Source organism: Stegostoma tigrinum, chromosome 26 (genome assembly GCF_030684315.1).
Source record: "Stegostoma tigrinum isolate sSteTig4 chromosome 26, sSteTig4.hap1, whole genome shotgun sequence".
Lineage (NCBI taxonomy): Eukaryota > Metazoa > Chordata > Chondrichthyes > Orectolobiformes > Stegostomatidae > Stegostoma > Stegostoma tigrinum.
In genome coordinates this window covers 51,027,197-51,041,529 of record NC_081379.1, presented here as the reverse complement: position 1 = coordinate 51,041,529, position 14,333 = coordinate 51,027,197, and the positions used below count along the sequence as shown (strand labels likewise).

The following is a 14,333-nucleotide window of genomic DNA, read 5'->3' as shown; positions in this document are numbered from 1 at the left end:
GGCATACTGGTGCCCGCTCCCCTTCTCTCCCCCGCCCCCGGCGTACACTGGGGCACGCTCCCCTTCTCCCCCCGCCCCCCCACCCCCGGCATACTGGTGCCCGCTCCCTTTCTCCCCCCCCACCACCCCCGGCGTACACTGGTGCCCGCTCCCCTTCTCCCCCCCCCACCCCCGGCGTACACTGGTGCCCGCTCCCCTTCTCTCCCCCCCCCACCCCCGGCGTACACTGGGGCCACCTCCCCTTCTCCCCCCCCCCCACCCCCGGCATACTGGTGCCCGCTCCCCTTCTCCCCCCCCCCCGCCCGGCGTACTGGTGCCCGCTCCCCTTCTCCCCCCACCCACCCCCGGCGTACACTGGGGCCCGCTCCCCTTCTCCCCCACCCCCGGCATACTGGTGCCCGCTCCCCTTCTCTCCGCCCCCCCCCCCACCCCCGGCGTACACTGGGGCCCGCTCTCCTTCTCCCCCACCCCCGGCATACTGGTGCCCGCTCCCCTTCTCCCCCCCCACCCCACCCCCGGCGTACACTGGGGCCCGCTCCCCTTCTCCCCCCCCTCCACCCCCGGCATACTGGGGCCCGCTCCCCTTCTCCCCACCCCCCCTACCCCCGGCATACTGGGGCCCGCTCCCCTCCTCTCCCCCCCCCCACCCCCGGCGTACACTGGTTTCCGCTCCCCTTCTCCTCCACCCCCCAACCCCGGCGTACACTGGTGCCCGCTCCCCTTCTCCCCCCCCCCCCACCCCGGCGTACACTGGGGCCCGCTCCCCTTCTCCCCCCCCCAAAACCCCCGGCGTACACTGGGGCCCGCTCTCCACCCCCCCCCACCCCCGGCGTACACTGGTGCCCGCTCCCCTCCTCCCCCCCCCCAACCCCGGCATACACTGGGGCCCACTCCCCTTCTCTCCCCCCCCCCCCACCCCCGGCGTACTGGTGCCCGCTCCCCTTCTCACCCCCCCCCCAACCCCCGGCGTACACTGGGGCCCGCTCCCCTTCTCCCCCCTCCCCCACCCCCGGCATACTGGGGCCCGCTCCCCTTCTCCCCCCCCCCCCCCACCCCCGGCATACTGGGGCCCGCTCCCCTCCTCTCCCCCCCCCCACCCCCGGCGTACACTGGTGCCCGCTCCCCTTCTCCTCCCCCCCCCACCCCCGGCGTACGCTGGTGCCCGCTCCCCTTCTCCCCCCCCCCCCCACCCCCGGCGTACGCTGGTGCCCGCTCCCCTTCTCCCCCCCCACCACGTACACTGGTGCCCGCTCCCCTTCTCCCCCCCCCAAACCCCGGCGTACACTGGTGCCCGCTCCCCTTCTCCCCCCCCCCCACCCCCGGCATACTGGTGCCCGCTCCCCTTCTCTCCCCTGCCCCCGGCGTACACTGGGGCACGCTCCCCTTCTCCCCCCGCCCCCCCACCCCCGGCATACTGGTGCCCGCTCCCTTTCTCCCCCCCCCCCCACCCCCGGCGTACACTGGTGCCCGCTCCCCTTCTCCCCCCCCCCACCCCCGGCGTACACTGGGGCCCGCTCTCCTTCTCCCCCACCCCCGGCATACTGGTGCCCGCTCCCCTTCTCCCCCCCCACCCCACCCCCGGCGTACACTGGGGCCCGCTCCCCTTCTCCCCCCCCTCCACCCCCGGCATACTGGGGCCCGCTCCCCTTCTCCCCACCCCCCCTACCCCCGGCATACTGGGGCCCGCTCCCCTCCTCTCCCCCCCCCACCCCCGGCGTACACTGGTGCCCGCTCCCCTTCTCCTCCACCCCCCAACCCCGGCGTACACTGGTGCCCGCTCCCCTTCTCCCCCCCCCCCCACCCCGGCGTACACTGGGGCCCGCTCCCCTTCTCCCCCCCCCAAAACCCCCGGCGTACACTGGGGCCCGCTCTCCACCCCCCCCCACCCCCGGCGTACACTGGTGCCCGCTCCCCTCCTCCCCCCCCCCAACCCCGGCATACACTGGGGCCCACTCCCCTTCTCTCCCCCCCACCCCACCCCCGGCGTACTGGTGCCCGCTCCCCTTCTCTACCCCCCCCCCAACCGTACTGGTGCCCGCTCCCCTTCTCTCCCCCCGCCCCGGCGTACTGGTGCCCGCTCCCCTTCTCCCCCCCCCAACCCCCGGCGTACACTGGGGCCCGCTCTCCCCCCCCCAACCCCCGGCGTACACTGATGCCCGCTCTCCCCCCACCAACCCCCGGCGTACACTGATGCCCGCTCTCTCCCCCCCGCCCCCCCCCACCCCCAGCATACACTGGGGCCCGCTCACCTTCTCTCCCCACCCCCGCCACCCCCGGTGTACTGGTGCCCGCTCCCCTTCTCTCCACCCCCCCCACCCCCGGCGTACTGGTGCCCGCTCCCCTTCTCTCCACCCCCCCCCACCCCCGGCGTACTGGTGCCCGCTCCCCTTCTCTCCCCCCCCCCCCGGCGTACTGGTGCCCGCTCCCCTTCTCTCCCCCCCCCCCGGCGTACTGGTGCCCGCTCCCCTTCTCTCCCACCCCCCCACCCCCGGCGTACACTGGGGCCCGCTCTCCTTCTCCCCCACCCCCGGCATACTGGTGCCCGCTCCCCTTCTCACCCCCCCCCCCAACCCCCGGCGTACACTGGGGCCCGCTCCCCTTCTCCCCCCTCCCCCACCCCCGGCATACTGGGGCCCGCTCCCCTTCTCCCCCCCCCCCCCACCCCCGGCATACTGGGGCCCGCTCCCCTCCTCTCCCCCCCCCACCCCCGGCGTACACTGGTGCCCGCTCCCCTTCTCCTCCCCCCCCCACCCCCGGCGTACACTGGTGCCCGCTCCCCTTCTCCCCCCCCCCCCACCCCCGGCGTACGCTGGTGCCCGCTCCCCTTCTCCCCCCCCACCACGTACACTGGTGCCCGCTCCCCTTCTCCCCCCCCCAACCCCCGGCGTACACTGGTGCCCGCTCCCCTTCTCCCCCCCCCCCCACCCCCGGCATACTGGTGCCCGCTCCCCTTCTCTCCCCCGCCCCCGGCGTACACTGGGGCACGCTCCCCTTCTCCCCCAGCCCCCCCACCCCCGGCATACTGGTGCCCGCTCCCTTTCTCCCCCCCCCCCACCCCCGGCGTACACTGGTGCCCGCTCCCCTTCTCCCCCCCCCCACCCCCGGCGTACACTGGTGCCCGCTCCCCTTCTCCCCCCACCACCCCCGGCGTACACTGGTGCCCGCTCCCCTTCTCCCCCCCCCACCCCCGGCGTACACTGGTGCCCGCTCCCCTTCTCCCCCCCCCAACCCCCGGCGTACACTGGTGCCCGCTCCCCTTCTCCCCCCCCCACCCCCGGCGTACACTGGTGCCCGCTCCCCTTCTCACCCCCCCCCCACCCCCGGCGTACACTGGTGCCCGCTCCCCTTCTCCCCCCCCCCCCCACCCCCGGCATACACTGGGGCCACCTCCCCTTCTCCCCCCCCCCACCCCCGGCATACTGGTGCCCGCTCCCCTTCTGCCCCCCCCCCACCCCCGGCGTACACTGGTGCCCGCTCCCCTTCTCCCCCCCCACCACGTACACTGGTGCCCGCTCCCCTTCTCCCCCCAACCCAACCCCCGGCGTACACTGGTGCCCGCTCCCCTTCTCCCCCCCCCCACCCCCGGCATACTGGTGCCCGCTCCCCTTCTCTCCCCCACCCCCGGCGTACACTGGGGCACGCTCCCCTTCTCCCCCCGCCCCCCCACCCCCGGCATACTGGTGCCCGCTCCCTTTCTCCCCCCCCCCCACCCCCGGCGTACACTGGTGCCCGCTCCCCTTCTCCACCCCCCACCCCCGGCGTACACTGGTGCCCGCTCCCCTTCTTCCCCCCACCCCCGGCGTACACTGGTGCCCGCTCCCCTTCTTCCCCCCACCCCCGGCGTACACTGGTGCCCGCTCCCCTTCTCCCCCCACCCCCGGCGTACACTGGTGCCCGCTCCCCTTCTCCCCCCACCCCCGGCGTACACTGGTGCCCGCTCCCCTTCTCCCCCCCCCACCCCCGGCATACACTGGTGCCCGCTCCCCTTCTCCCCCCCCCACCCCCGGCATACACTGGTGCCCGCTCCCCTTCTCCCGCCCCCCCCACCCCCGGCATACTGGTGCCCGCTCCCCTTCTCCCGCCCCCCCCCCACCCCCGGCATACTGGCGCCCGCTCCCCTTCTCCCCCCCCCCACCCCCGGCATACTGGTGCCCGCTCCCCTTCTCCCGCCCCCCCCACCCCCGGCATACTGGTGCCCGCTCCCCTTCTCCCGCCCCCCCCCACCCCCGGCATACTGGTGCCCGCTCCCCTTCTCCCCCCCCCCGAACCCCGGCATACTGGTGCCCGCTCCCCTTCTCCCGCACCCCCCCCCACCCCCGGCATACTGGTGCCCGCTCCCCTTCTCCCGCACCCCCCCCACCCCCGGCATACTGGTGCCCGCTCCCCTTCTCCCCCCCCCGAACCCCGGCATACTGGTGCCCGCTCCCCTTCTCCCCCCCCCACCCCCGGCGTACACTGGTGCCCGCTCCCCTTCTCCCCCCCCCCACCCCCGGCGTACACTGGTGCCCGCTCCCCTTCTCCCCCCCCGCAACCCCCGGCGTACACTGGGGCCCGCTCTCCCCCCCAGCCCCCAACCCCCGGCGTACACTGGTGGCCGCTCTCTCCCCCCCCCCCCAACCCCCGGCGTACACTGGTGCCCGCTCTCTCCCCACCCCCGGCATACACTGGGGCCCGCTCCCCTTCTCCCCCCGCCCCCCAACCACCGGCGTACTGGTGCCCGCTCCCCTTCTCTTCCCCCCCCCCCACCGTACTGGTGCCCGCTCCCCTTCTCTCCCCCCCCCCCCACCGTACTGGTGCCCGCTCCCCTTCTCCCCGCGCCCCCCACCACCGGCGTACACTGGTGCCCACTCCCCTTCTCCCCCCACCCCCGGCGTACACTGGTGCCCGCGCCCCTTCTCCCCCCACCCCCGGCGTACACTGGTGCCCGCGCCCCTTCTCCCCCCACCCCCGGCGTACACTGGTGCCCGCTCCCCTTCTCCCCCCCCAACTCCCGGCGTACACTGGGGCCCGCTCCCCCCCCCCCCAACCACCGGCGTACATTGGTGCCCGCTCTCTCCCCGCCCCCCCCCCCACCCCCGGCATACACTGGGGCCCGCTCCACTTCTCCCCCCCCCCACCGTACTGGTGCGCGCTCCCCATCTCCCCCCCCCCCACCCCCGGCGTACTGGTGCCCGCTTCCCTTCTCCCCCCCCCCACCCCCGGCGTACACTGGTGCCCGCGCCCCCCCCCACCCCCGGCGTACACTGGTGCCCGCGCCCCCCCCCACCCCCGGCGTACACTGGTGCCCGCGCCCCCCCCCACCCCCGGCGTACACTGGTGCCCGCTCCACCCCCCACCCCCGGCGTACACTGGTGCCCGCGCCCCCCCCCACCCCCGGCGTACACTGGTGCCCGCTCCACCCCCCACCCCCGGCGTACACTGGTGCCCGCTCCCCCCCCAACCCCGGCGTACACTGGTGCCCGCTCCCCTTCTCCCCCCCCCCACGTACACTGGTGCCCGCTCCCCTTCTCCCCCCCCCCACGTACACTGGTGCCCGCTCCCCTTCTCCCCCCCCCCACGTACACTGGTGCCCGCTCCCCTTCTCCCCCCCCCCCACGTACACTGGTGCCCGCTCCCCTTCTCCCCCCCCCCCCACGTACACTGGTGCCCGCTCCCCTTCTTCCCCCCCCCCCCACGTACACTGGTGCCCGCTCCCCTTCTTCCCCCCCCCCCCCCCACCCCCCGGCGTACACTGGTGCCCGCTCCCCTTCTCCCCCCCCCCACCCCTGGCATACTGGGGCCCGCTCCCCTCCTCTCTCCCCCCCCACCACCCCCGACGTACACTGGTGCCCGCTCCCCTTCTCTCCCACCCCCCCCACCCCCCGCGTACACTGGTGCCCGCTCCCCTTCTCCCCCCCCCCACCCCCGGCGTACACTGGTGCCCGCTCTCTCCCCCCCACCCCCCCCACCCCCGGCATACACTGGGGCCCGCTCCCCTTCTCTCCCCCCCCCCGCCACCCCCGGCGTACTGGTGCCCGCTCCCCTTCTCTCCACCCCCCCCCACCCCCGGCGTACACTGGTGCCCGCTCCCCTTCTCTCCCCCCCCCCACCCCGGCATACACTGGGGCCCACTCCCCTTCTCTCCCCCCCCCCACCCCCGGCGTACTGGTGCCCGCTCCCCTTCTCTACCCCCCCCCCCAACCGTACTGGTGCCCGCTCCCCTTCACTCCCCCCGCCCCGGCGTACTGGTGCCCGCTCCCCTTCTCCCCCCCCCAACCCCCGGCGTACACTGGGGCCCGCTCTCCCCCCCCCAACCCCCGGCGTACACTGATGGCCGCTCTCTCCCCCCCGCCCCCCCCCACCCCCGGCATACACTGGGGCCCGCTCACCTTCTCTCCCCACCCCCGCCACCCCCGGCGTACTGGTGCCCGCTCCCCTTCTCTCCACCCCCCCCACCCCCGGCATACTGGTGCCCGCTCCCCTTCTCCCCGCCCCCCCCCACCCCCGGCGTACACTGGTGCCCACTCCCCGTCTCCCCCCACCCCCGGCGTACACTGGTGCCCGCTCCCCTTCTCCCCCGACCCCCGGCGTACACTGGTGCCCGCTCCCCTTCTCCCCCCACCCCCGGCGTACACTGGTGCCCGCTCCCCTTCTGCCCCCACCCCCGGCGTACACTGGTGCCCACTCCCCTTCTCCCCCCCCCACCCCCGGCATACTGGTGCCCGCTCCCCTTCTCCCGCCCCCCCCACCCCCGGCATACTGGTGCCCGCTCCCCTTCTCCCGCCCCCCCCCACCCCCGGCATACTGGTGCCCGCTCCCCTTCTCTCCCCCCCCCGCCACCCCCGGCGTACTGGTGCCCGCTCACCTTCTCTCCACCCCCCCCACCCCCGGCGTACTGGTGCCCGCTCCCCTTCTCTCCACACCCCCCACCCCCAGGGTACTGGTGCCCGCTCCCCTTCTCTCCACCCCCCCCACCCCCGGCGTACTGGCGCCCGCTCCCCTTCTCTCCACCCCCCCCACCCCCGGCGTACACTGGGGCCCGCTCCCCTTCTCCCCCCCCCCCACCCCCGGAATACTGGGGCCCGCTCCCCTTCTCCCCCCCCCCCCACCCCCGGCATACTGGGGCCCGCTCCCCTCCTCTCCCGCCCCCACCCCCGACGTACACTGGTGCCCGCTCCCCTTCTCCCCGCCCCCCCCCCGGCGTACACTGGTGCCCACTCCCCTTCTCCCCCCACCCCCGGCGTACTGGTGCCCGCTCCCCTTCTCTCCACCCCCCCGCCACCCCCGGCGTACTGGTGCCCGCTCCCCTTCTCTCCACCCCCCCCACCCCCGGCGTACTGGTGCCCGCTCCCCTTCTCTCCACCCCCCCCACCCCCGGCGTACTGGTGCCCGCTCCCCTTCTCTCCACCCCCCCCACCCCCGGCGTACAGGTGCCCGCTCCCCTTCTCCCCCCACCCCCGGCGTACACTGGTGCCCGCTGCCCTTCTCCCCCCACCCCCGGCGTACACTGGTGCCCGCTCCCCTTCTCCCCCCCCCGAACCCCGGCGTACACTGGTGCCCGCTCCCCTTCTCCCCCCCCCGAACCCCGGCATACTGGTGCCCGCTCCCCCCCCACCCCCGGCATACTGGTGCCCGCTCCCCCCCCACCCCCGGCATACTGGTGCCCGCTCCCCCCCCACCCCCGGCATACTGGTGCCCGCTCCCCTTCTCCCCCCCCCGAACCCCGGCATACTGGTGCCCGCTCCCCTTCTCCCCCCCCCCACCCCCGGCGTACACTGGTGCCCGCTCCCCTTCTCCCCCCCCCCCAACCCCCAGCGTACACTGGGGCCCGCTCCCCTTCTCCCCCCCCTCCACCCCCGGCATACTGGGGCCCACTCCCCTTCTCCCCCCCCCCCCAGCCCCCGGCATACTGGGGCCCGCTCCCCTCCTCTCCCCCCCCCACCCCCGGCGTACACTGGTGCCCGCTCCCCTTCTCCTCCACCCCCCAACCCCGGCGTACACTGGTGGCCGCTCCCCTTCTCCCCCCCCCCCACCCCGGCGTACACTGGGGCCCGCTCCCCTTCTCCCCCCCCCCAAACCCCCGGCGTACACTGGGGCCCGCTCTCCCCCCCCCCAACCCCCGGCGTACACTGATGCCCGCTCTCTCCCCCCCGCCCCCCCCACCCCCGGCATACACTGGGGCCCGCTCACCTTCTCTCCCCCCACCCCCGGCGTACACTGGTGCCCGCTCCCCTTCCCCCCCCCCCCCCACCCCGGCATACACTGGGGCCCACTCCCCTTCTCTCCACCCCCCCCCACCCCCGGCGTACTGGTGCCCGCTCCCCTTCTCTACCCCCCCCCCAACCGTACTGGTGCCCGCTCCCCTTCTCTCCCCCCGCCCCGGCGTACTGGTGCCCGCTCCCCTTCTCCCCCCCCCAACCCCCGGCGTACACTGGGGCCCGCTCTCCCCCCCCCCAACCCCCGGCGTACACTGATGCCCGCTCTCTCCCCCCCGCCCCCCCCACCCCCGGCATACACTGGGGCCCGCTCACCTTCTCTCCCCCCCCCCCGGCGTACTGGTGCCCGCTCCCCTTCTCTCCACCCCCCCCACCCCCGGCGTACTGGTGCCCGCTCCCCTTCTCTCCACCCCCCCCACCCCCGGCGTACTGGTGCCCGCTCCCCTTCTCTCCCCCCCCCCCCCCCGGCGTACACTGGTGCCCGCTCCCCTTCTCCCCCCCCCCCCCACCCCCGGCATACTGGTGCCCGCTCCCCTTCTCTCTCCCCCCCCCCCCCCCCCCCACCCCCGGCGTACACTGGGGCCCGCTCTCCTTCTCCCCCACCCCCGGCATACTGGTGCCCGCTCCCCTTCTCCCCCCCCCCCCCACCCCCGGCGTACACTGGGGCCCGCTCCCCTTCTCCCCCCCCCCCACCCCCAGCATACTGGGGCCCGCTCCCCTTCTCCCCCACCCCCCCCCAACCCCGGCGTACACTGGTGGCCGCTCCCCTTCTCCCCCCCCCCCACCCCGGCGTACACTGGGGCCCGCTCCCCTTCTCCCCCCCCCCAAACCCCCGGCGTACACTGGGGCCCGCTCTCCACCCCCCCCCCACCCCCGGCGTACACTGGTGCCCGCTCCCCTTCTCCCCCCCCCCACCCCGGCATACACTGGGGCCCACTCCCCTTCTCTCCACCCCCCCCACCCCCGGCGTACTGGTGCCCGCTCCCCTTCTCTACCCCCCCCCCAACCGTACTGGTGCCCGCTCCCCTTCTCTCCCCCCGCCCCGGCGTACTGGTGCCCGCTCCCCTTCTCCCCCCCCCAACCCCCGGCGTACACTGGGGCCCGCTCTCCCCCCCCCCAACCCCCGGCGTACACTGATGCCCGCTCTCTCCCCCCCGCCCCCCCCCACCCCCGGCATACACTGGGGCCCGCTCACCTTCTCTCCCCCCCCCCGGCGTACTGGTGCCCGCTCCCCTTCTCTCCACCCCCCCCACCCCCGGCGTACTGGTGCCCGCTCCCCTTCTCTCCACCCCCCCCACCCCCGGCGTACTGGTGCCCGCTCCCCTTCTCTCCACCCCCCCCACCCCCGGCGTACTGGTGCCCGCTCCCCTTCTCTCCCCCCCCCCCCCCCCCGGCGTACTGGTGCCCGCTCCCCTTCTCCCCCCCCCAACCCCCGGCGTACACTGGTGCCCGCTCCCCTTCTCCCCCCCCCCCACCCCCGGCATACTGGTGCCCGCTCCCCTTCTCTCCCCCCCCCCCCCCCCCACCCCCGGCGTACACTGGGGCCCGCTCTCCTTCTCCCCCACCCCCGGCATACTGGTGCCCGCTCCCCTTCTCCCCCCCCCCCCCCACCCCCGGCGTACACTGGGGCCCGCTCCCCTTCACCCCCCCCCCCACCCCCAGCATACTGGGGCCCGCTCCCCTTCTCCCCCCCCCCCCCCACCCCCGGCATACTGGTGGCCGCTCCCCTTCTCCCCCCCCCCCACCCCGGCGTACACTGGGGCCCGCTCCCCTTCTCCCCCCCCCCCAAACCCCCGGCGTACACTGGGACCCGCTCCCCTCCTCTCCCCCCCCCACCCCCGACGTACACTGGTGCCCGCTCCCCTTCTCCCCGCCCCCCCCACCCCCGGCGTACACTGGTGCCCGCTCCCCCCCCCACCCCCGGCATACACTGGGGCCCGCTCCCCTTCTCCCCCCCCCAACCCCCGGCGTACACTGGGGCCCTCTCTCCCCACCCCCTCAACCCCCGGCGTACACTGGTGCCCGCTCTCCCCCCCCCCCCCCCCCCACACCCGGCATACACTGGGGCCCGCTCCCCTTCTCTCCCCCCCCCGCCATACTGGTGCCCGCTCCCCTTCTCTCCCCCCCCCCACCCCCGGCGTACTGGTGCCCGCTCCCCTTCTCTCTCCCCCCCCCCCCGGCATACTGGTGCCCGCTCCCCTTCTCCCCCCCCCCAACCCCCGGCGTACACTGGGGCCCGCTCTCCCCCCCCCCCAACCCCCGGCGTACACTGGTGCCCGCTCTCTCCCCCCCCCCCACCCCCGGCGTACACTGGGGCCCGCTCCCCTTCTCCCCCCCCCACCCCCGGCGTACTGGTGCCCGCTGCCCTTCTCTCCCCCCCCCCACCCCGGGCGTACTGGTGCCCGCTCCCCTTCTCTCCCCCCCCCCCACCCCCGGCGTACTGGTGCCCACTCCCCTTCTCTCCCCCCCCCCCCGGCGTACTGGTGCCCGCTCCCCTTCTCTCCCCCCCCCCCGGCGTACTGGTGCCCGCTCCCCTTCTCCCCCCCCCCCACGTACACTGGTGCCCGCTCCCCTTCTCTCCCCCACCCCCGGCATACTGGTGCCCACTCCCCTTCTCTCCCCCCCCCCCCACCCCCGGCGTACACTGGGGCCCGCTCTCCTTCTCCCCCACCCCCGGCATACTGGTGCCCGCTCCCCTTCTCCCCCCACCCCCGGCGTACACTGGGGCCCGCTCCCCTTCTCCCCCCACCCCCGGCGTACTGGTGCCCGCTCCCCTTCTCTTCCCCCCCCCCACCCCCGGCGTACTGGTGCCCGCTCCCCTTCTCTCCCCCCCCCCACCCCCGGCGTACACTGGTGCCCGCTCCCCTTCTCTCCCCCCCCCCCACCCCCGGCGTACACTGGTGCCCGCTCCCCTTCTCTCCCACCCCCCCCACCCCCGGCGTACTGGTGCCCGCTCCCCTTCTCTCCCACCCCCCCACCCCCACCGTACTGGTGCCCGCTCCCCTTCTCTCCCCCCCCCCCACCCCGGGCGTACTGGTGCCCGCTCCCCTTCTCTCCCCCCCCCCACCCCGGGCGTACTGGTGCCCGCTCCCCTTCTCTCCCCCCCCCCCACGTACTGGTGCCCGCTCCCCTTCTCTCTCCCCCCCCCACCCCCGGCGTACACTGGTGCCCGCTCCCCTTCTCTCCCACCCCCCCACCCCCGGCGTACACTGGTGCCCGCTCCCCTTCTCTCCCACCCCCGGCGTACACTGGTGCCCGCTCCCCTTCTCTCCCACCCCCGGCGTACACTGGTGCCCGCTCCCCTTCTCTCCCACCCCCCCCACCCCCGGCGTACACTGGTGCCCGCTCCCCTTCGCCCCCCCCCCCCCACCCCCGGCGTACACTGGTGCCCGCTCCCCTTCGCCCCCCCCCCACCCCCGGCGTACACTGGTGCCCGCTCCCCTTCTCCCCCCCCCAACCCCCGGCGTACACTGGGGCCCGCTCTCCCCCCCCCCCAACCCCCGGCGTACACTGGTGCCCGCTCTCTCCCCCCCCCCCACCCCCGGCGTACACTGGGGCCCGCTCCCCTTCTCCCCCCCCCACCCCCGGCGTACTGGTGCCCGCTCCCCTTCTCTCCCCCCCCCCACCCCGGGCGTACTGGTGCCCGCTCCCCTTCTCTCCCCCCCCCCCACCCCCGGCGTACTGGTGCCCGCTCCCCTTCTCTCCCCCCCCCCGGCGTACTGGTGCCCGCTCCCCTTCTCTCCCCCCCCCCCCCCCGGCGTACTGGTGCCCGCTCCCCTTCTCCCCCCCCCCCCACGTACACTGGTGCCCGCTCCCCTTCTCTCCCCCACCCCCGGCATACTGGTGCCCACTCCCCTTCTCTCCCCCCCCCCCCACCCCCGGCGTACACTGGGGCCCGCTCTCCTTCTCCCCCACCCCCGGCATACTGGTGCCCGCTCCCCTTCTCCCCCCACCCCCGGCGTACACTGGGGCCCGCTCCCCTTCTCCCCCCACCCCCGGCGTACTGGTGCCCGCTCCCCTTCTCTCCCCCCCCCACCCCCGGCGTACACTGGTGCCCGCTCCCCTTCTCTCCCCCCCCCCCACCCCCGGCGTACACTGGTGCCCGCTCCCCTTCTCTCCCACCCCCCCGGCGTACTGGTGCCCGCTCCCCTTCTCTCCCACCCCCCCACCCCCACCGTACTGGTGCCCGCTCCCCTTCTCCCCCCCCACCCCGGGCGTACTGGTGCCCGCTCCCCTTCTCTCCCCCCCCCCCCACCCCGGGCGTACTGGTGCCCGCTCCCCTTCTCTCCCCCCCCCCCCACCCCCGGCGTACTGGTGCCCGCTCCCCTTCTCTCCCCCCCCCCCACGTACTGGTGCCCGCTCCCCTTCTCTCTCCCCCCCCCACCCCCGGCGTACTGGTGCCCGCTCCCCTTCTCTCCCCCCCCCCACCCCCGGCGTACTGGTGCCCGCTCCCCTTCTCTCCCCCCCCCCCCACCCCCGGCGTACTGGTGCCCGCTCCCCTTCTCTCCCCCCCCCCCCACCCCCGGCGTACTGGGGCCCGCTCCCCTTCTCTCCCCCCCCCCCCACCCCCGGCGTACTGGGGCCCGCTCCCCTTCTCTCCCCCCCCCCCCACCCCCGGCGTACTGGGGCCCGCTCCCCTTCTCTCCCCCCCCCCCCACCCCCGGCGTACTGGGGCCCGCTCCCCTTCTCTCCCCCCCCCCCCACCCCCGGCGTACTGGGGCCCGCTCCCCTTCTCCCCCCCCCCCCCCCCACCCCCGGCGTACTGGGGCCCGCTCCCCTTCTCCCCCCCCCCCCCCCCACCCCCGGCGTACTGGGGCCCGCTCCCCTTCTCTCCCCCCCCCCCACCCCCGGCGTACTGGTGCCCGCTCCCCTTCTCTCCCCCCCCCACCCCCGGCGTACACTGGTGCCCGCTCCCCTTCTCTCCCCCCCCCACCCCCGGCATACACTGGTGCCCGCTCCCCTTCTCCCGCACCCCCCCCACCCCCAGCGTACACTGGTGCCCACTCCCCTCCCCCTCCCCCGGCGTACACTGGTGCCCACTCCCCTCCCCCTCCCCCGGCGTACACTGGTGCCCACTCCCCTCCCCCCCCCCCCGGCGTACGCTGGTGCCCACTCCCCTCTCCCCCCCCCCGGCGTACGCTGGTGCCCACTCCCCTCCCCCCCCCCGGCGTACACTGGTGCCCACTCCCCCCCCCCCCCCGGCGTACACTGGTGCCCACTCCCCTCCCCCCCCCCCCCGGCGTACACTGGTGCCCACTCCCCTCTCCCCCCCCCCGGCGTACACTGGTGCCCACTCCCCTCTCCCCCCCCCCCGGCGTACACTGGTGCCCGCTCCCCTCCACCAAACCCCCCAGCGTACACTGATACGCCGTCCTCCACTCCCTAACTGACCCCGATGATCAGAACACGCAGTCCTCCACGCCTACCCCTCATCACTTGTTTAAAAAAATACACAATCCTTCTCCCACCACTCGGAGTACACACAGTCCTCCCCCCGAAAATCCGGAGCCAATGCAGAATCCTTCCCTCTCATCCACAGCAGCAGATACATGGACCCTTTTCTCCTGCCCTTACCACCCAAAACAGTCTAGCCGTGCCCTCACTGTTGCTGGGATCTGCAGCAACGGAGTGGGCCTACTCGCCAGCCTCGGCCGGTCTTGCTCAGTCGTATCCGAGTATACGCGACAGGTACCTGGCCGTTCCTGCTCCGCCACAGTCACGATCAACAACAACAGCAAAGGGATGTCGGGTTTAGGCCACATTTATCCGCCAGGCATCCTCCGGCCGGCAGCTCCGGCCCCGGCCCCGTTCTCAGGCTCCGGGAAACACATAAGATGGCGGCGGCGGCAGAGCGCCGTGAATGGGCGGGGCAAGACGCTGGTGGCGGTTCGTGTGTAAAGGGTCATGCCCTCAGCCGAAGGGCGGGGCTTTGGCTTGGGGGCGGACCTTTGCGAAGGACGCGCGTGGAGGTGAGGGGAGGCGTGTGGCGTCAGTCAGGGACGGTGCAGTTGCCAGGGACGGATGACAAGGGCGCAGGTCCCTGAGAGAGGAGTCCTCAATGAGGAGTTGGCGCTGGGGGAGGGCGTCCAGTAAACCATAACCAAGCACTGAGAGTCTCTTACTGAGCAATCATGGCAT

The 14,333-nt window shown here is 75.4% G+C and overlaps 1 protein-coding gene across 4 annotated transcripts in view; it reads right to left on the bottom strand.

Moving 5' to 3' along the window:
* The window catches only part of dgcr2 (DiGeorge syndrome critical region gene 2), a 105,624-nt gene extending 91,541 nt beyond the window's left edge, over nucleotides 1-14,083 (bottom strand). The window contains exon 1 of one of the 4 annotated variants that reach the window (XM_048555938.2): nucleotides 13,888-14,083. In XM_048555938.2, the coding sequence (XP_048411895.1) occupies nucleotides 13,888-13,957 (70 nt within the window). In that variant the 5' untranslated portion in view covers nucleotides 13,958-14,083. The remainder of the gene's footprint in view (nucleotides 1-13,887) is intronic. The other 3 variants (XM_048555937.2, XM_048555935.2, XM_048555936.2) reach the window with 3 other exon arrangements.
* Between the last annotated feature and the right edge of the window lie 250 nt (nucleotides 14,084-14,333).